Source organism: Colius striatus, chromosome 5, assembly GCF_028858725.1.
Source record: "Colius striatus isolate bColStr4 chromosome 5, bColStr4.1.hap1, whole genome shotgun sequence".
Lineage (NCBI taxonomy): Eukaryota > Metazoa > Chordata > Aves > Coliiformes > Coliidae > Colius > Colius striatus.
Genome location: NC_084763.1, coordinates 18713610 through 18734426, shown reverse-complemented (window position 1 = coordinate 18734426; position 20817 = coordinate 18713610). Strand labels below are relative to the sequence as shown.

Genomic DNA, 20817 nt, shown 5'->3' with positions numbered 1-20817 from the left:
AGGAAGAGGAAGAAAACCAATTCCTTGGTGAGAGGTGAAGTGCTGTGGCTCTGGAGTCACCCCCACTTCCCAAGCACGCAGGCAGGTGCAGTCTTCTGGGCAGGGAAAAGCCTTGAGTACACGTGTAGGAAATGAGTGAGGAGGGAGTGGTGTTCTGCAGCATCGCTAGTGACAATGACTGTTACCAGCCACGTTGGAGGGGGGTCATGCTACAGTGCTTACTCAGCTGCAGTGTTGCAACAGAAACAATTGCATGTTTCTAGGAGGACATTACAAGAGCTTGCTCATTCATAATTGCTTTCTTATCTTACTCCTTGGCCACAGCAATCCAATCTACGTTGAGCAAAGCACATAAACAGTTTCATCTACCTTCATTATAAAGGTAGGAATACCTGCTTTAATTTTTAGTGAATTGTACTGCTGCTTTGACATTAGTAATGCTGACGAACTTTATTTGTCAGTATTCAGGAAGGGCAAGCACACAGTTTAATTGTGATCATTAAGCACACTTAGTGTTTAGAAGTTATGATATGACAGGGCAAATATTGCTTGTGGTTTTGCTGACTCACAGTGAAATTCTCGATATTTGTTCAAAACAACATTAATTTAGTAGAAAATGAACGAACTGGGTACTCCACTCCTCCTCCCTACCCTTGTTTCCAAATACGAGGAAAAGCTATTATCTGTTTAAATAAGAGGCTATTGGAGACCAAAAGCTGCCCACTCTGTCTGAGAATGGTTGCTCATTCTGTCCCTCTGTGTCCCATTTTGTTTAGCTCACTGGCAGCCTGACCCAGGACAGCAGATTCCTGCAGCACAGGTTTACCAGCATGGAGAGTCAAACACAGCATATACAGTTGTGCTCTTGCTGCTGCACAGTGTGGCAGATTGAGACCAAGGAGATTTTCTGCAGGTATTTCTGGGCATTTGCCATGGGGCTGTCCCCAAAAGGCAGCCTCCCACACTCCCAAGCCCCCTCTCACAAAGCAGTGCAGCACTTTGTACCAGTTATCTGTCCCAGAGCTCCCTATGAGGGTGGATTACTGCAGCTTGGCTGAGCAGCTGGGTAGGAGTATTATGCAATGCACCAAGCAGAGCCTGGGCCTGCGTACAACATTGCTCTGTGTAATTTCTCAGTAAAATTATCACCTATGTGAATGTGACTGATTTGTACTGGACAAGCTGGAACAAAATCATGTACAGCTATGTTGTCCTTCAGGTCACGGTTAAATTAATGAGAGCTCTGAGAGCTTTTCTGGTTTGTACAAAAAAATTCTTGAGCTGAAAGCACTACTTGCCAGACTTTGGTGACAAGCTTCATATCAAGGTACATCTGTTCTAGTATCTCCCACAAGACTTGGGGTTGTTTTGTTTGTTTGTTTTTCTTCCAGACACTTCAGCTTCTAAATCTGCTGGTAGTTGTTCCTCCAGCCCCAAACCCTTCTCTGGCATTAACACACTGATCTCAGCCTCCTGTAGCATCAAAACCCTGTGGCCCTGTTTTAAGGTCAAGACAAAAGGCAGGGTTTGCCATTTCAAACACATTCGCTTGCTAAATTGAATGCTTTATTTCAGCTAGTACTATTTGTGACTAGAGGCTATAGATCTGTAGGGGGATTGCTTAATAAGCTTGTTGATTTGTTCCTCAACATGGCTGTATCCAGGCATAGTCAAAGCCCCTCATAGAGAGGTATCCACCTGTCCTTCCCTCCTCCATAACCCTTGTCGCAAGGTAACTTCTCTCATGAAGTGCTTTTCAAGGCTTTTATTGCCAGTGACTTATTAAAGTGAAGTCCATGAGAAGGAAGGATACCTCCTAGCCATAAGCTTGCTGATTTTATTGCTGAATGAGATTATTGCTTTAAGTGAAACTGCGAGAAGCAAATGGCATGGAAGGGACTTAGGCTGTGACCTGGCAGCAGCAGACAACAGTAAGGTAGCTTAATTATCACAGTTATTCCCTTTGCTCTTCCTTCCAGGCAAGGGAAATGTTGATTTGTTCTGGGACTGGGAGAGTTTGCTAGCTAAGAAGGTGAAGGGCTCAAGCAGTGATTTCCGATCTGTCACAGTCACTTCCCACAGTCTCACTTTCTCAGCCCTTGCCCACTGCTGTGCTGCTTCTGTTTCCACTTGCCTTTGATCCAGGAGGTCAGTTTTGTTTCCCAAGACAATAACTGTTACCTACAAACAAAACAAACAGGTGAGATTTATACAAAAAGCAAGCAAGTAGAAATGCAGTTCAGACCTGTTCTTTAACTTAGCACTGGCACAAGGTAAGCTGCCTGTATTTTGGAAGATCAGGGCCTGGGATTTGAATTAGCCTCATCCACATGTGGACTGGGAGCTGGTTTTAATCATAAGATATGCAGGACTTTCTTCTCCCCCAGTTGCTTAAAGGGAAGCAATACCCAAGAGGGCCAAAGTTTTAACAGCCCTATTCTCCATTTACTGGGCAATTAAGCTGTGCTAGACATCTGAGTAGGTCTGAGCAGTGGAAGGTTGATAGACGAAAAAATGCATGGCAGCCGAGAAAGTCTGGACCCCACAGCTGTGAATTTCACCCAGCTTGTGTTTCCCCGTGGAGCCAGCCCTAGCACGGGCCGGACAGCACCCGGGCAGGCTGAGCCGCGGCCTCCCAGCCCGGCCGCCTGCCCCATACGCCACTAGAGGGACCCAAGGGACAGGGAAGCACCAGCGCCATCCTCTCGGCAGCACTTCTGAGAGCAGGTAGTTACCTAATCCAAGCGGCACGGATGTATGGAGTCAGACCCTTAGCTGTAAGGGTATATCAAGTGACCTCTGTACCCCCGAGGCAGTGCCGCGTGGCTGAGCCTGGTGCTTCAGTTCTAGGAAGTGCTGAGGGCAGTGCTGGCCACTAAAAGTTACTGCTTCTGCTTACTTTAAGTTAACCATTTTCTAAAAAATGTTTTACCCGCATCAGCTCTCAGGGGAAACCATGCCTATAGTTATAGTTCAAGGTTTCTGGTCAAACTCTAGTGTCATCTCTTAGTGGTTTGACAAAGTTTGAGTGAAAAAGTCCTCTCCTGATGATGATTTGGGGGTTTTGCTGTGGTCACACCTGCTTGCTTTTTCCCCGTTCGTCAGGCTCACTCCAGGATGCCTGCTGTTTCTTTCCAGTTAGAGATGTTTGTCCTGGGAGGTCTGAGACTTTCTTTTCTATAGCTGCCCAGGGTGTTTGGAAAAATGTGGGGTTTTTTCCTCTGGAAAGGTTTTGAAAGAAACTATAACGTTCACATGTATTTACCACATAGGTCAACTGAATTCTATGTATGGTTAAGCTTCATCAGTATGAGAGAACACAACCTCTGTTTAGTATAAAATTTGACCAGGCATTAAGGTGCGTGCTGAAGAGCCCTCACAGCCTGCAGAGGCAAGGAATCAGTGCTTTCTGTTATCTGTCGCACAACCAGGGACTTGTGCTACTCAAGGAGGTGAAGTTCTGCTGGCTCAGAAGCACCACATGTCCCTAATTTGGTTAAGGGTGCATTCTAGCAGAGTATAAACTTTAAGTCCACTGATGCCATCTTAAGGTAGGACTCCTGATCTCACCTTCTACACTTCAAAGCCTATTTTATGTGGACTAGACAGCACAGAAACAAAGCTATTTTATCCAGCTTATTGTGGGCACCGGTCTTTTGACTGTTATCCTCAGTCAAGCTCACAACTTTAAGCTCTTCCAGAGGACAAGCAAATGGACTGTCTTCTAAAATACCTGTGTACATGAGAGAAAAGAGTTCCTGCAGTGTAATGCAGGAAAGAGGGAGGCAGACCCTGAGGTGGCTCCCTCACTGCATTACAACGTGCTGTAAAGTAACACATCAGGACCCTCACAGCACCTGGGAAAAATTTGCTGCTTGCCCACCTGTTGTTGCCCTGCAGGAGGGTTGGGATTGACTCCCATGTCCCTGATCTACGTGACAGTCTGCAGCTCACGCCAGCCCTACCAGCTAACATACCTCTCCTCTGACTGCGTGTTTGGCTGCTGTCAAATTTGGAGCCTGCCTTCCTCCACCACCCTATGTGCTGTCAGTACTAAACAAGTTACATTTTTGGAAAGTCTCTCCCTACCATTATCCAATTAATTCTTCATGCACTTGTTTGGGGTGGGTTTTTTTAACAGCATAAACCAGATATTTGGAAAGCTGTAGGCTCAAGACATTTAACAAGGAGAACTACTTGAGAAGATAAAAATACTGTAGGAAAAGCCATAATGCTAATGCCACATGCAAGTTATATTTGTTTAGCTAAGCTGGAACACTGTCAGCTGAAAACACTAGCTGCTTTCTAAGGGAAAATAGAGCAGTCGTTTCACACAATTGAATTGATTCAATATGGTTGTTAAAATACATTAAAGCTGCTCTGCCAATTGACTAATGTCTGGGAGACCCATTGTCAATTACACTGGTTTGTAAGCTATCAAGTACACGAATACAAAACAAACAAAGATAATGCTCTTCATCATATTATTCTGTGCACTTGACTTCCCATGTACAATATCTAAAAAAAACACATGAACTGCACTGCTGTAGACCATATGTTTTATTAGCCATAATGGTCCTGGCTGGGGCATTGAGATAACTGAATTTTAGCTGTAGTTGAGGAAGTAAGGAGGGGAGAAAGGAGGGAAAAAAAAAAAAAGCATTACTTTGCATGACCTGCAGGGCATGTGAATTGGGCTTCCCCAGCATGAGAAAGCTTCCTGTTGCTGGACTGCCCAAGGCTGTGGGTACACTCATTTTCCTTTGTATGTGAGTTTTACAGAAACAAAACCTTTGCTTTGCAACCTTCTGCTCTCTGCCACAGCGCCAAGCCAAGCAGCTGAGGCACCCTGCACTCACCTCCTTCTTGTCTCTGAAGACGTCAATCTCCTTTTTGAGCAGTTCAACCCTTTGGAAAGATTCAAGGCTGGTCACAGCGTACACCAGAACGAAGCTGTCGGCCACAGAGAAATAGTGCTTGGGCAGTTCCACGCCCTCCTGCAGGCCCCTGGTGTCATAAAGCCTCAACTGTTCCTTCACGCCTCGATCTGTCTCCACTGATGCCAAGTACACGTCTTCCATTGTGGCACCCTCTTCTAAGCCTGTTTTGAAGCAAGCAGAGAAGTTCAACTGGGGTATAGTGTGGCACTATAAGAATTTTACCCCACAATAGCTTTCACCACATATTTTCCACAGTGCCTTGACCTGACCTCGGCCTTGCCTGACATCCCCATGAAGGGCTGTATTCACGGCTCACCACGCCAGCTATTTACTATAGTGACACTGAGTAAACACAACCATCTACTACAGGAGTGCATGACTATGCCTGTAAAATGAACCTCTATGACATGCACGGTCAGGATAGGAGGAGATTACATGGCTTTTCCCCTGGGTTTCCCAAACTCCAGCCACCAGTTCTGTGCCAAACAGCCAAGGAACAACAGTCAAGTGTTAACATCTTGAGCCTACTTCTTTGCTTCACACTGAGCCAGATCACACAGCAAAAGCAGGAGCCGAAGGAATAACTCTGCAAATGAACATGTATTGGTGGTACAGCTGACCAACAAGTGAGATCCAGCCAGAAAGGGACGGGGATGTTTGCATGCCAGCAAAGTTGCACGCTATATTTACTCAAATGCACAAGGCGGTTTTTCCATCCATGGGGGATTTAAAATTACTTCAGATTTGCTAATAGGAGCAAGCTCATTTACTGCTAGGTAAGAGCATGCACAAGGTAACAAGCTTTCATATATATATATCAACTGCTCCATGGTAACTATCCGTATAATGGCTCTCCTTCCTTCCTCCCCCCATGGTGAACGTGAGGCAACTGAAGGCAGCTTACTTTGAACTAATTAAAACAATTTTTTCCAAACCAAACCTGAAAACACATTGATCACCTTAGCTTTGTTTTCCCCCTGGATGAAGGTGCATAAGGTTACAAATTCCAACAAACTATGTATAACATAGCTGGGCTGCTTTCCGAGTCAGTTTTAAGTATTCATGTAATCTGCAGTCCACGTTTTTGCCTCCACTGCACTCCTATATACATGAATTGTTTGCTGTTGCAGAGCTACAGTAATGAGTCCCGCATTATTCTCTTTGTCTGCCAAAAAGAGACCATATTAAGGCATTGTTTAAGGAAACACGAGGGATTATCTGGCCTGTGAAAATAAGGATTTTGCTATATTCAATGACACTATTCAAAATTCTTCACATTGACAAACAAGCTAAAGCATTCCACCCACACTGATGGTTTCCCATGATATATGCAGCATTCCTGTGCAGGAAAGTGGCACAAGCTGTTCTTTTTGCCCCTCTCTGTGCAGTCTTCATAGATCAAACTCTTACTAGGTTTGCAACAAATTAATTTGTCTGGCTTCCAAATGCAGCCACAATATGTGGAGGAGCAAAACTGAGAGCAGAGGGATAAAACACAGGTTAGTAAAAAGAGGAAGGAGGAATACATTCCGTGTGGTTGGAGAATCTGTTACAAGGGTATTTTTGAAGACTGAAGTAGGTAACAGTCCTTTCTGGATATAGTACTGTATTTATTTGTGCTCTGCCTCATTGTACAGACGGGTTCAAGGATATACCCAGTATCAGGAAATACTGCTGCTTTGGCAAGAACCTTAAGTACTCAAGTTTTCTTTTTTAGAAAGACATTAATAATGTTGTCCAGGTTTTTACCGTCTAAATGCTGCACTGTAATTCAACAGACATATATTCACATTCTCCTGTCACAGTCTCTTCCTAATGGCATTAAAAGTAGCAGTGAAAATTATGTCTTTTAACATTCTACTTGAAAAGGAAGAGGAAAAATTAAGACCTCAGGCTTAAGTCAGCAGAATAGGCAACAATTTTTTTTATGAAGTGGGGAGAGCACTCTCAAGGGAAGTGAAATTTATGCATCAGTATCAGATTCCAGAGGTGACATTTCACCTACATATGTTGGGGGAGGGAGTATGTGCAAGCAGATTCCTAAGCAATCACAGATAATTCTTTGACGTCCATGTGCTGCTTTGGTCTAGGCCCTGCTTCTGAAGCCTAGGCCACGTGCTAGCCACATCGTGCTGACAACCATATGTATGGTTCTGTAAGGTACTAGTAATATTCCTCAACATTGCTGGCAGGCACTCTCTCTTCTTCTCTTTTTTCCTCTTCCTTGCACTGGACCAGACAGAGCAGCGGAGCTCTCAGACAAGCAACTGCTGGGGGCTCCACGTGGACTCATGGTGTTGACTAATTGTGCTTTTCTTTCTTTCCTACTCTATCTCTCTTACTCCTTTCTTTTTTTCTCTTTTCATTGTGGATTGTTGTAGGTAAAATAAAGTAGTTTAGCACTTGACTCCATTTTGAGTCTTAATTCTGTTCCCAAGAATATATGAAACTTGATCACGGTAACCTGTTTGATTGGGGTTAAGGAGTTAAGCCCAGCCATCCCCAGACACCCAGAACTCTCTGAGGTCGGTTGGAAAGCAAGGAGGCTTAACTTCTGCCAAATGAAACTCAACAGGGGATCATGACAGATTCTTGTTAGTACCGTCCCATTCAGGCATTTTCCTACTCTCCATTCAAGTAGGCACTGTACAAATTGCACAAGCAGCCAAACTAGTCAGGGAAGCCTGGTGTCCTACAGCCACCCTGGCACTAGGACCCATTATCTTCTTTCTTTTAGCAGCAGCCCCAGGCGTCCTCCCACCTTTGCCACTCATGTGGGTAAGGGCACCTTGTGCCAGGCAGTTCCTACCCTGCAGACTGCTGCCAGCTCAAGCAGGTTTTCCTTGGAGGACAGCATTATCATGGGGCCTCTTTGTCTTTCCTGCTACCTGTTTTTCTAAATTTACGGAAACGTATTTTGAGGTATCTACTGCTGTGACACAGATGAACAGGCAGATGGAACCAGATTTCAGGTTCAGAAACTATCAGGGGGCAAGAGGAACTGAGAACACAGTGAACAATCTCATGGTTTCTTTGGAAACTAAGGATGAAAAAAGGGAGGGAAAGGAGAATAGAGAGGAGTTTGATGCTGTTCTCTAATGCCTACTTAGCTGGTGCAAGTCTTGGGAGAGGCAGAAAGGTCTTCATCTATGTTACTGACTATGTCACCATGCAGAGGAGCGGCATGGGGAAGCCTTGGTCATAACTGGGTGTTTCAACCCCTGATAGTTTCCCAATAAGGAAAAGAGAAGGCTCAGTATCCTGCTGAGTATCCTGCTGAGGCTTCAGTATCCTGAAGGCTCAGACTACTGCACACACAGGCCAGGCAAGGCAGACAATGCACAGATACTGCAAATATCAAAATAAAGCAACATTTCAAGACGAGTGGAATTTCAGAAGTTCCCAAGTGACCCTTGAACGTAAATGCAGTGCAAAATTGGTGTTGTCTGGAGTACTTTGGAAGATATGACACGTAATCTCTCCTCCCCTTTTTCTGACAGGAATTTAACAAAGAGCTCCTAAAACCTGCCTTTCCTTGTGTTTGTAAACTGTGAGATAACAGGCTTTGCTTACTTAGATCTCAAATGGCAGTGTATCCAAGGATCCTGGACTTGGAGAAGAGCTGGAGAGGCCTCAACAGGAGCTGGTCTATTTAGATTTAATTGCTAGTTAAGTACTGGTCCCACCAAACAGTAGCAATGGTTGTGACCCTCAGTTGCATACATTTAGCTCCACTTTCATCTGTTTCTAAAATGCAAAGCTGACTGAAGCTCTATCAGGAAGTAGTCTTGATTGTAAAAAATAATAATTTGGTTAATCAGCCCCCACATCTTTGGAGCTGTGTAAGCCAAACCCCAAATCTCTCCAGCTGAGCTCAAGACAGGCAAATTCTCTCATTGTGGGTCCTACAACAGTAATAGATGGTGTTTTCACTCCTAGTTGGTATGATGATTTGAATTGAAGCTGATTAGGAATATTAGGAATAACCTGACCATAGCAGCTCACAGCCAGGAGGCAGAGATAAGTAAAATCACATTTTCTATGGAAAGAGTTCTTATCTCCTCCCATAGAGCTGATAAGCTTCCCCATAGATTGAGAGATATTTTAAGGGCAGAAGGAAGACTCTTTTCTTTCCTATCACTAAACAGAGACACTGTTTAAGAAAAATATCTGTCCTCTTTACACACATGACCTGTGCCAAAATTAAGCCAGCAACTCTCTTGTTAGCCCTTTCAAGGAAGCTCAGGCCAAGCACAGGTACCATTAAGTATTCAGTGGGACAGTCTTTTACTGCAAGTCAAGGGGCTATTTCACAACCAAGGAGAAAAGAGTGGCTGTTCTTTCTTCAGGAGTGCAAGAGAAGGTGGAAGATTTGGACAAACCAAATATTGAAGTCACAAAAAGAGAGATCACCCCAGGTATCAGGCAACCGTATATTTATGTGCAGGCCTTAACAACTGTTTGGCTTGACCTATAGCATTATAGTCTCTATGTGACTCAGAGCTAAATCTGCAGTTGATTCAAACATATCCTTTCAAGTTTTGTCTGATTCCTTGTATCAGTTGAGCCAGAGAGGCTGCCATGCAATATGTATGTTGCTTTACACAGCTCTGACAGCGTCTCTCAACATTTTGCCCTCTCCTTGTTCATCACAGAGCTCAAGGCAAACAGTCCCTCCTGTAGTTCTTCCCACATCTTTGGATCTGTGAAAACCAGAATCCTGAAACCCTCAAGCTGAAATCAAGCGAGGGGGAAACAGCCCCTCCTGCCTAGCACAAGCCCAGCATCCTACATTGTTGCTCATATTCTTGGGGAACACAGCTATTCCTTTTTTGGGGGAGTATTTCTCCTTTCCAAGTACTCTTCCTCTTTGACCTCAAGCAATGGTAGTGCCTTTGTAAGAGTGCTATCTGCTGACCACATAAGCAATGGCAGCGCTTAGGGACTTGATCCATAAGAAGCCAGGGAGAGCTGAAGGTGCACATTCAGGGCAACTGGGTTTACAGCACCATCACCAAGCACACAGGCAGGAACATGGGCTCAAAGCCAAGGGCTTTATATAGCAGTGAGAAACCTCCAAGGACACTAATCATTTCCCTGATAGCAGCTGTGCCACTGCTTCTTTTTACAGAAAAGTCAACAGGAGGCATGTGAGCACCGCCACAGGCTCGTGGCCGATTTACAGCTAGGGGGAGACCCCCGTGTCAGTGGCCAGGACACCTCGGAGGATGGTACCAGACCTTGTGCTCAGAGCCTACAACCAAGCTGGAGCATGCTTCTTGTCACTGGGAGGAGGATGTGGCTGCTGCCAGGAACGGAGGGACTCCATGGGTAGGCTCAGCAGCCCTCCCCACAGCTCCCCGGCCCTGGGACCGGCCGCAGAGCTTCTCCTGACGTCAGCCAGGAAGCACAGGCTTTCACACAGCTTGTGTCCATGTTGCTGTGCTTGATGAGCTGCCTTGCTGGTTGGCTCTGAACAGACAGGCTTTCAGCAAACACACCAGTCCTTTTCACCTTCTGCCAAGAAGGCCAGCAAGCCAGGATGTCCATGTCAGCTTTCTAGAGCTCGCAAGCTTTAAGAAACAAGGATCGAGATGCAGTAATCATGTTTTAAGCACAGAGAGGGTAACTCCTGCAACAGTAGCACCAACAACAGCCTGTGCAGTTTAAAGCAGCTCAGCTAAGGAGCAGAGACTCACCATTCTTCAAACTCCAGCCTTGCCCAGTGAGACCCTCACAGTGGTGTCCTGCCTCCACAGTGCAAGGGTTAAATCAATATAAATTGGAGCAGTATCTAAAGATCTTCTCAGAACCATTCTCACCAGCCCATACTTCAGGCCCCTCTCTGCTAGAAGTGCCCATTGGGTGAGGAAGAGGCAAGGAGGATGGTGACCAATCAGCAGGACTGCCAGAAACAACAATATATCAGTCCATCCCCCAAAATGTGCCTGATGACATACAGGGATGATACAAAAAGTGCTGGGCTGTGGCCCCTCATCTTTTGGGGCTCAGAGACTCTGTGTGAGCGCTCGCCATACACTGATCTTGACTCTGCTGTTTGCCCTTTTTTTCCAAATGTCTTGCAAATAACATTTGACATAAATTGTAGAAAACAGGAAAAAAAACTTCTTCTCTTCTACCCCTCCTCCACTATCAGCTGATCCTCCCTTGCTGTATTAAGTCTGAAAATTAAGAGCAGAGCTGCAGGAAAGGAAAACTCATCTTTTTACAAGGGCAGGGGGAAAAGTCTGCGTTGCACCGCGGCTGAGCTGGAGCGGAGCATTCCGGAGTGACAGAGGGACACCCATAGCTAACCCCTAGGCACGGAGCCTCCCTCCAGTTATGTCAGCCAGTATACATGATGTTGTACAATCCTATACATAGCTGGTTCCATAAATAACTCCTCCAACCAGCAACACCCAAACATCCTTCCTGCCTGGGTCGCTAATAGGTGCTTGGGGCAGGAAGTAACGCAAGGCAATACAGTTTAAGTAACGTGGCCTTGTTCGTGTTTCTCAGGTGTCTTTGACCATCACCCAGACCAGCACAGAAGAGAGGCAGACCAGGAGCAAAGGGATCAAAACCTTCAGCCTGCACGTTTTCCAACCTTCATGCTGAAAGCTACATGAGGCTACATGCACAGGGCTAGGTAGGATGCTGGGAACAGATGTTGCTGCAACATTAGGGGAAACCCTCCTTTTAAACAAGAGTATTAGCACACAGTTCTGTATCACGCTTCGCCAGCAAATTCCTCCCATCCACACACTTTAAAGGTGCAGTGCCTGCAAAGCACTGTTCTAGAAATCCTACTGTTTACTCAATAACTTACACAAACATTTAATTTACCAGCCCAAGGGAAGGATACAAATTTGCTAGACATTGTCTGTCAAAGCCGGTACAATTTGTCAGCCTGCTGATTTTTGCCCTTCCTCTAAAAGCTGAGTCATATGGAAACCAAGTGGAACAAGCCAGTTTTGCTGTCATTCCCTTTCTTTGTGCACAGCAATTCTTAGACATCTCATGCTCCTCTCTCAAGTCCGTTTTCCACAGGAGAATTTCTTTGAGAGCTGAGAAGCTTGGCCTTGAATTTCAGCACAGAACGTGGGACCTAAAGCTAAGCTGTTTTTCATTCCAGTGCTTTGATTAAATTTTAACTAGACTCAAGCAAAATAAAGCTTTAAAGTGACACAAGTCGAAATGGTCTCTCCACTCATCATGTGACATCTATTTCTTTTTCAGGCACCTATAGCATCTGTCAGGGAACAATATATTTCTTACATAAATAGGCAGCAACATCTCCCACTTTGTTTCTTTTTAAACATTCACATTTTGTTTAACTGGGAACGTAATGGAAAGGGTTCATCTACAAGCCTCCAAATCTCAAGTAAGGGACTATGAATTTCAAGAACTGTCCAGAGATGGAACAAAACCACCTTAATTTCTTCCTTCACCTCAGTGCAGTTGGTGGTCCGTGGTCACTGGGGTTTTTTTGGGAGGCCCACAGGAAACAAGATGCTGGAAAAGGAAACAATTCCCCCCAAAAAGTAAAAATATCTCACCAACAGTGTGCTTTCCATAGAGAAGCTGCTCCAAAATCGCAGTCTTTCCCACCGAGGCCATTCCACAAACCACCACCTTGTAGCCCTTTCCCATCTTCCCTGCAAGGGCCGAATCGCCAGGCGAGCCCTGTGCAGAGGCAGGATGTGGTTAGCCCGGCACGGCCGCACAGCCTGGCACCAGGCAGCAGCAGCGAAGCCCACGAGAGGCGAGAGGCAAAGCGCAAAGCAGCGGGTGGCTCAGAGGCACAGCTCCCTCCCAGGCGCTCACCAGCCAGACACTGATATTTTTAGGACGAGAGTTTCCTCCCACACAGTTTTTTAAGGTTTTAGGATGCTGCCATCGGTGACGATGCTTTGCCTGAAGCCTCAACACTCATCCCGTTGGGCTCGAGGAGACTGAGAGCGCCGAAATGTGTAAACCCTTTGGGGCAGGGGCTGTGTTTGTTGCAAGGTTTGCATTACTGGGCTTTGTGGTTTTGCTGTGGGCCTGATGGTGTCTGGCGGTATGGGGACGGCTTCTGGAAACATGACAAAATGGCAGTTCCCGTTTATCTCACACAGAGAAAGTTTCTAGCTTTTACAGGCTAGGAGCAAGAAAAGAAGAGTGTTAAAGGAAGAATCACAGGAAAGCAAACGCACAAGCAGGGGTTTGAGTCAGCTTTAAATCAGTGTGGACAGGTGGAGGTTGGTTTTAGCAGCAGGCCCCCATAAGCCACGGGCAGTTACCTCTGCCAGCGAGCCACTGCAGGGGAGCCACGCAGGGCAGCAGGCCCTACCTCTCAGTTTGCTGCTGGGAGCAGTTCACCGCAGAGAGAGACGAAGAATACCGTTTTAGTACCAGGAAGGGCTTGCACTTTCCTGCTTCTATTCCAGGCTAACCAGGTAACGCTTCACAAGCCAGGGTGCTCTGCAAAGCACACACGGAAAAACGGAAAGGTGACCACGCAGCCGCCGCGAGAAGGCGGGGGAAGAGCGGCTGTCAGGCGGGGAAAGCCCAATTCCTGTTCTGATTCCCCAGCAGGGCCCGGCAGCTCCACAGCGGCACAATGGCAACACCGACGGGAGCCGGAGGAGAGGACACAATACCCGTCAGCGCCGGGGCCCTTCCCTGCGCCCGCAGATGCAGCCCCGCGGGTGCCGGGCGCGGCGGGAGGCGCAGCAGCGCTCGGGCAGCGTCGGGCAGGGGGTAAGGCCGTGGCCGCTCACGGGGAGCCCCTCGGGGAGCCCCATCGAGGCCTGCAGCTCTGAGGGCTCCCTGGCGAACCCCCTCCGCTCCGGCGCGGAGCGTGTTTCGGGCTTGTTTTTAGGGCTTCTGTCGCTCTGAGGACTGGTGATGCAATTGTATGATTTTTTTTTAGTTATTCTATTTTGGAGTTGCTTTGTAAGGGTGTTTTAAGGCGTTGGCGGTGCCGCAGCCCATCGCGCCCCGCTCCCTGCCCGCCCCGGCCCCAGCCCCGGCCCCAGCCGCATCCCCTGCCCCTGCCACGGCCCCGCGCGGCCCCGGCCCGGCGCGAGCGCACACCTGCGCGGAGCTTCCCGCCGGCCCCCGCGCGCCGCGCCGCGCCCCGCCCCGCCCCGCCCCCGCCGCGCCTTCGGGACTGCATTACCCATGAGGCATCGCTGCCGCCGCCGGAAGCGCGCCGCCGCCGCCAGGGGCTGTGGGAAGTACGCGCCTTCCTTTCCGGTGCCGGGCGCCATCAGGTGAGGGTTTGTCTGTGCTCGGCCTTTCCCCCAATCCAGTCCCATCCTGGGCCCGAGGCGGCCATCTGCCCGACCCCTTGTCGCACCTGTCTGCCGACAGCCTGGCGGGGTCGGACAGGGAGGGTCCCGCTGCGCAGGGCCTCTGCGGGGAGCAGGGCCCGAGTAGGCCACGGGCCCTGAGAAACGGGTGAAGGGCCTGCGGGCTGCGCCTTGCCGTGACGGGCTGGCGACCCGAGGTGTGGGGCGGGTGAGGGGACGTGCGGTCGCACGCAGGGTAGCCTGGTGTGAGCAGAAGGCCACGCACCGCAAGGCAGTGGGTGCAGGGTGGTGACAGGTCTCAGGTCCTGGTTTGACTTTAGATTTGCAGTTGGTTTGTGGTATTCTCTGCCGTAATGCAATCCTAAAGCAAGAGTGGGATAGCAAGAGCTGGGCCGTATTCGTGCAGATTCATACAAGGGGGCTGTGGAAAATCACATGTGAACTGGGTGGGCAGCTGTGCAGATAGGTGAGTTGCCTTTTTCTAGAGGTAAGAGTTGGATGGAGTACACTTGCATCTAGTAATTGCTGTGCATGTGTGAGAAGGGTTTTAAGAGTAATTTAAGTCTTGTTAACAATAAAGACCACACCACTCGCAGTCACGATTTCTGTTATAGATTAGTATTTCCAGCTTGTTTTAGATGTTAACCATTGGTTTTCATAGAATTGAATTGAAAGAGACCTTAAAGATTATCCAGGTGCACCCTCCCACCATGAGCACCTTCCACTAGACCACATTGCTCAAAGCTCCATCTGGCCTGTCCTCAAACAATTCCAGGGATTTCGGTATTATCTGACATATACATCTGAAAAAGGAAGAAAAATGCCAAGAGTGGTAACAGCCATGTGTCCCTTTAGAGGCTGCTAAGTGTGAGCCATGTGCCAGTGCTATAAAGAAGCTGGAGAGTATCCTGTACTTCAGTAGTGTTACATATATGGTTTTATGCACTGTCTGTGTTGGAATCTATTGAAATTTGCAATTGGATTTGGTGCACCTTTCTCATTGACCTCTCAATTCAGCAGGTAGACAGACATGGGTGCCTACAAGTACATCCAGGAGCTATGGAGGAAAAAGCAGTCGGATGTGATGCGATTTCTTCTTCGTGTGCGCTGTTGGCAGTACCGGCAGCTGTCTGCCTTGCACCGAGCCCCTCGCCCAACCAGACCAGACAAAGCTCGCAGGCTGGGATATAAGGCTAAGCAAGGTAATGAGACAGAGGTGAAGTCTGTGTGCTTCCGGATGAGGTGGCTGAGTGTCAGCTTCCTTCCTTAAGTGGCAGTAGAATAACAAAGTCACATAGTCAAGAATGGTAAGGGGTTGAAAGGGATCTCTAGAGATCGTTTTGTCCAGCCCTCCTCCTAAAGCAGGTTCACCTCAATCAGGTCACACAGGAGCACATGCAGGCAAGTTAGGAAACCTCCAGAGAAGGAGACTCCACACCCTCCCTGGGCAGCCTGTGCCAGGGCTCCCTCACAGGAAATAAGTTTTCCTTTGAGTTTAATTGGAAGTTTTTGTGTTCCATCTTGTTACCTCTAGTCCTGTTGCAGGACACAATGGAAAAAAGTCTTGCCTCATTCTCTTGGCCCTCACCTGTTAAGTGCTTACAAACACTGATGGGGTCTCCCTTTCAGTCTTCTCCAGACTAGACAGCCCCAGGTCCTGCAGCCTTTCCTCATAGGAGAAAGATGCTTCAGTCCCCTGATTGCCTCAGAAGCCTTACGCTGGGCCGGACCCTCTCTAGAAGTTCCCTGTCTCTCCTGAGTTGGGGAGCCCAGAACTGGACACAGTACTCCAGTGAAAGTTCAATATTCTCCAAGAACCTGAAGTGAATATTATAAATGTATTAGATCAGTAGCAGTGCCCACAGCCCAAAACCATAATCTAATTTTGAACTCATGCCTTTAGTGGCTGTTTTGGCAGATGGAGCTCAAGTGGGCCTTGGCTGTGCTACTTCTTCAGAGTTGACTAGTGGTTTTAGTGTCCTAGGTTTAGGGGATATCCTTTCTGTGCCCAGATGTCCTTATGCATTAAATTGTGTTACAGCTGCACGTGCTTGAGTAAGCAAGGTGACATCCTTTATATTGGCACTTGAAAACAGTTACTGGGCAGTGAAAGAAATGGGAAAGCAGCCATCCATCTGTAACTTAAGCAAGTCCTTGAAGCAGCGTTGTTTCCTCTGAAAATACAAAGCCAAGAGTCTGCTTTTCAGTTACTGTTTATGAAATTTGTCTAGGTTCCTCATTTTTGAGCAGTCAGGTTTCAGAAGGGTTTATGGATGCCGTGTGCATCAGTCCTTTGTGAATGCTACTATCAGAATTGGATCTTTTTTAAGTTTGGGGTGGGTGTTTTGTGGTGGTGGTTTTTTTTGCGTTACAGTGGAACTTTAGCTGTTTGGTGTGCTTGGAACTGCATAATGGAGAGGTGCCACAAGCTCTGGTTTGAAATTAGTCACAACAGACTGTCTCTTCACTTGCTCAGTTTTAATGGAAATAACAAGAACATCTTGTGCTGGCCACCTACATTTGTACGTTTTGGTGAAGATTGGTATAGTGACCTCATTTTGCAGCATTTCACCTAATGATTTTGAGATGAGAAATGCAGTGTTGGCATCCAAGTTGCCTTGCTGCTATCTGTGCTTGCCATACTACAGAATTCTTCTAGGTCCTAAGTCATTATTTCTTTTAGGTTACGTTATCTACCGTGTCCGCGTTCGCCGTGGTGGTCGTAAACGTCCAGTCCCGAAAGGTGCAACCTATGGTAAACCTGTGCATCATGGTGTTAACCAGCTGAAGTTTGCCCGGAGTCTTCAGTCTGTAGCAGAGGTGACTATTTTGGTTATTGCTCAGAAATGTGGCGGTAGAAAAGTCATAGTTTGTAAAAGCTGACAATATTCAGAGACAAAAGCCAAACGACCATTTTGTTCATGTATTGGGTAAAAGATGGTGAATGTGGATGGTGGGAGAGCACCAGAATGTCTTAAAAAGCTGTACCGACACAAATGAAGGATCCATTCAGGCTTTACAGATAGAGTCTGAGAGAAAGGCTACTTAGGTGGTGTGTCGACCTTCGTGGTGTATGCTTGCTTTTAAAATGCCACAGTTATTTGTAGTGAAAAATAGACCTAGAACTGGTATAAGCCTCAGTGAAATAAAGGGTTGGGTATGAGAAATGAAAATTCCAGTATATTAAGGTGTCGCTCATCAGTAAGTTCCACCCCTGTGTTGCCTGCCATATCTGTGCAACTGGCTTTTGGCAATGGTGTGTTCACAAAGGAGTGAGTTCCCTTCTCACAGTCTGCAGCCTCCCATCTGCAGAAGTGCTGCGCAGTGACTTGGCCACATCTTGTCATCTGGGAGCAGTATGCCAGAGACCTTGTGGTTCTTCATAAAAGCCTTGGTACCTCACAAGCACAAATATCAGTGGTTGCTCATTTTTAGGTGAGATGTTGTTACCTACTAAAATACTCAAAATGCAAGCTTTGGTTCAACAAGATCTTTAAGTTTTGTAATAGCACAGTAGTAGTTTTGAAGAGATGTTGTTCTCACCTTCAGAAAAAACTTCAGTGGGCTGGAATTAGTACTGATCTGCACAGTCTAAAAAGAGTCATTATGCAGGATTGGAAGACTGTTTGTTGCCTTTCCATCTTGAAGCAGGAGACCTAGAAAACTTAAATTTTTCAGACTGGATTATCACAGAAACACAAAATGTCGATTGGAGCTACCCTCTGCATAGAAGCTGGTTGAGAGTGTGTGGTGTTTAAATGCTTAATATATGCGTGTCTCTCACATGTTGGAATAAAGTAAGGACTTGAAAGAAGTTTATTACCTCTGCAGAAAATAGTCAAGTGCTGTTTAGTGGAAGACTTTAGCAATAGGTTGGGATCTGACTGGGAGAGAAGGTAGGTGGGCTCAGTGGGGTCCATACATTCCCATATGAGGATAAAGTCCTACAGGTGAACACACTTTTAGTGCTCTAAGGAGCATTCTTAACGGGAGAGGCAGGTAGAGTTGCATAGTGGATATTTTGTGCTCTGTTTTGTTTGCCTGGTTCTTTCCAACCACAAGTGAGGAGACAAATAGCAAGCGGTAATAAGCCAGTGGTGGAACAAAGGCTTGTTACATCAGCTGTTCTTTTTCTCCTATCAGTATGGGATTATTCTCTGCAGAAATGTCTTTCTTCCCTGTAGCTTTGAATGTGCAAATTGATCGTTTTTTTGTAACTGCCCACAAAAGATTGTTTGGAGCCCCAAGTGCAGCTTGTACTCTCCATTGGCATTAAAGCTGTTTTTAAGTCTGTATCTACTGATTCTGTGCTTCTGTGTACAAGTGGTGATCCTTATGTCAAACAGGCACCTTCCTCCTTACATTCTTTAAAACCCATTTCATGTAGGAATCCCAAGCAGCCTCTTTTCTCTCTTTTTGGTTTTGTTTTTGTTTAAATAAACCATTCCTTTCAGCTGTTATTTTTTCTTGTGTCCTTGCAACGTGAAGGGGAACAGTCCTTTTATGAAGAGTGGATCTCTCAAGGCAAATTGCAATTTCTAACGTCTACAAAATGTTAGGTTTGAGTGACTCGCATCTTTCTGCCTGCAGCATGCCCCGCATCTGTGACCTTACAGCCTTTTTACAGCGTTTTGTCTTTCCCTCTAGGAACGTGCTGGCCGTCACTGTGGGGCTCTGAGAGTCCTGAACTCGTATTGGGTTGGTGAAGATTCCACTTACAAGTTTTTCGAAGTGATCCTGATTGATCCATTCCATAAGACCATCAGGCGCAACCCTGACACGCAGTGGATCACCAAGCCCGTGCACAAGCACAGGGAGATGCGCGGGCTGACCTCGGCCGGGCGCAAGAGCCGTGGCTTGGGCAAAGGCCACAAGTTCCACCACACCATCGGCGGCTCGCGTCGCGCTGCCTGGCGGCGGCGCAACACCCTACAGCTGCACCGCTACCGCTAGTTCCTGTATGTGTAACTGGCCAATAAAGCTGATGTGGCTTGTCCGATTTTAACAAGTGCTTCTGCTGCTTCTTGGTTTATGCGGAGGAGTGTAGAGTTCTCCAGCTGTTCCCATGTTTTGAAAGGCTTTTGAAAAGGTATTCTGGTGTTTGTGAAGATGGTAGGCCCTGAGATAGAGTTCTGTGATAGGTTTCACTTTTGATGAGACTGAGGAGACAGGTGCGGCGTGTGTTGAAAACCTAAGGGCCATGGCCATCCCTGTTCTGTGTTCCATGGGTCTGCATCTACTTTGCTGTCTGCAGGTCGAGCTCTCTCTGTCGTGTGCTTAGACTGAAGGCCAGCTTTGATCTTGTGCAATGAGATGTAAACTGAAAGTGATAGTTCATTTTTTTATAGGTGATTAAATACTAATGGCAATTTTACTTTTCAAGTTTTGTTTTTTGTATGTCTTCAGCACAAAACCAGCTCTTGAGCCTGCATTACCTGCAAGCAGAGTCAAGTAGAGTTAGGGTCGGATGAGAAAGGTGCACAGTATATTAAATGTGGACACTTCACAAACAACACTCACCTGTTTTAGGTTGAATAGTACTGACTGTAGAGTAGATATTACTTCATTTGTGCAGGATTCCAAGCTGTTCATTTTGCATTTTGCAATGGAGACATTGTTTCTTGGATCTGCCTTTTGATACCAGAACAAAGGAGACCTCTCTGGTGTTGAAGAACTGCAGTCTGATTTACTCTGCATGGCTAAGATTGAAGTAATCCCATTTGGTTGACAGTTTAGGACACATGTTGTGATGCTGCAGTGTGACCTTTCAGCATGGAGTCAACTTGCACAGAAGTGCGGAGAGGAGGTAACTGCAGGGTAGTAAATTGCACAGCAGTCCTGAGCTTTCACAGATTTTGTACTAAGGTCCATTGGGTAGTGGTAGGAAAATGGATCAATAGAAAGCCCAAGAAGTAGCTGTGTCTTCCTGGAGCTTCAACTTGGGATCTGGGAAGATTATTTTTTCTAAAAAACAAAAAAGTGCTGGATCTGATATGTCCCAAGATTTGCCTTTCGTCTGTGAACTTACTTTATTCTTTTAAGTTCTTTAGAAAGCAGTCTAAAGAAGAGAGTTTTGGCAGTGTGTTCTTCAAGCCAGGAAAGAGCAGCTTCTGTGACGTTTTGTTAAGCTCAAACATTAAAAAATGAAAGGACCTCTGTTTAAAAAATTCTGTCTGCTCCTCTAAGAAGGGAACTGTATTTAACTCTGCCTGTGAAGCAGCACTAGCGTTCTTGAAAGCAGCTCCTGTGTCAGTGTAGGACAGAATGGTGGAAATTTGGAGCAAATTCATGAACAAGGATTCCCCTGAGCACAGAGGCAGATACTATAGAGACAGGGCTGATACTTCTTCATAGGTTGACATAAGGGCTGAAGGTGAAGCTGGTGTAGCCATGCTGTCCATCTCTGGTTAAGGGAACAACTTTGGAGTCTGATGGTACTGTTGGAGGTATTGTTAAGCTGCTCAGGACCCTTGCTGTTGACAGGGAAGATGTGATGGCAGGTGACGAGGCACTTGGCACAGGTGTTGTGTCCTGTGTCACAGCTCTCTTCAGAGATTTGCCTGAGGTTTCCTCTCATG

At 46.6% G+C, this 20817-nt stretch overlaps 2 protein-coding genes across 4 annotated transcripts; one reads left to right on the top strand and one right to left on the bottom strand.

Annotated features, from left to right (window-relative positions):
- Positions 1-398: 398 nt before the first annotated feature.
- Positions 399-14038, bottom strand: NKIRAS1 (NFKB inhibitor interacting Ras like 1). Of its 3 annotated transcripts, XM_061996719.1 has the most exons (5): positions 14022-14038; positions 13276-13406; positions 12500-12626; positions 4860-5101; positions 399-2181 (listed from the first exon to the last, which is right to left on the bottom strand). In XM_061996719.1, the coding sequence occupies exons 3-5, from the start codon at positions 12591-12593 to the stop codon at positions 1942-1944; spliced, it is 576 nt and encodes a 191-aa protein (XP_061852703.1). In that variant the 5' UTR covers positions 12594-12626; positions 13276-13406; positions 14022-14038; the 3' UTR covers positions 399-1941. The 3 variants fall into 3 exon arrangements, with proteins under 3 accessions (XP_061852703.1, XP_061852702.1, XP_061852704.1); XM_061996718.1 differs by lacking the exon at positions 14022-14038 and having other exon boundaries at positions 13276-13925; XM_061996720.1 differs by lacking the exons at positions 13276-13406; positions 14022-14038 and adding an exon at positions 13226-13261.
- Positions 14039-14122: 84 nt separating this feature from the next.
- On the top strand, positions 14123-19247 carry RPL15 (ribosomal protein L15). The gene is made up of 4 exons (XM_061996919.1): positions 14123-14200; positions 15257-15441; positions 16923-17059; positions 18887-19247. Exons 2-4 carry the CDS (start codon positions 15270-15272, stop codon positions 19190-19192), a joined length of 615 nt encoding a protein of 204 aa, XP_061852903.1. The 5' UTR covers positions 14123-14200; positions 15257-15269; the 3' UTR covers positions 19193-19247.
- Positions 19248-20817: the final 1570 nt, after the last annotated feature.

Coding starts and splice junctions, on each gene's coding strand:
- RPL15 (XM_061996919.1), top strand. CDS start 15,270: ATGGGTGCCTACAAGTACATCCAGGAGCTATGGAGGAAAAAGCAGTCG. Junction 15,442..16,922: donor GGGATATAAGGCTAAGCAAG/GTAATGAGACAG, acceptor TATTTCTTTTAG/GTTACGTTATCTACCGTGTC. Junction 17,060..18,886: donor GTCTTCAGTCTGTAGCAGAG/GTGACTATTTTG, acceptor CTTTCCCTCTAG/GAACGTGCTGGCCGTCACTG.
- NKIRAS1 (XM_061996719.1), bottom strand. CDS start 12,593: ATGGGAAAGGGCTACAAGGTGGTGGTTTGTGGAATGGCCTCGGTGGGA. Junction 5,102..12,499: donor CTATGGAAAGCACACTGTTG/GTGAGATATTTT, acceptor GCTTCAAAACAG/GCTTAGAAGAGGGTGCCACA. Junction 2,182..4,859: donor TCTTCAGAGACAAGAAGGAG/GTGAGTGCAGGG, acceptor TTTTGTTTGTAG/GTAACAGTTATTGTCTTGGG.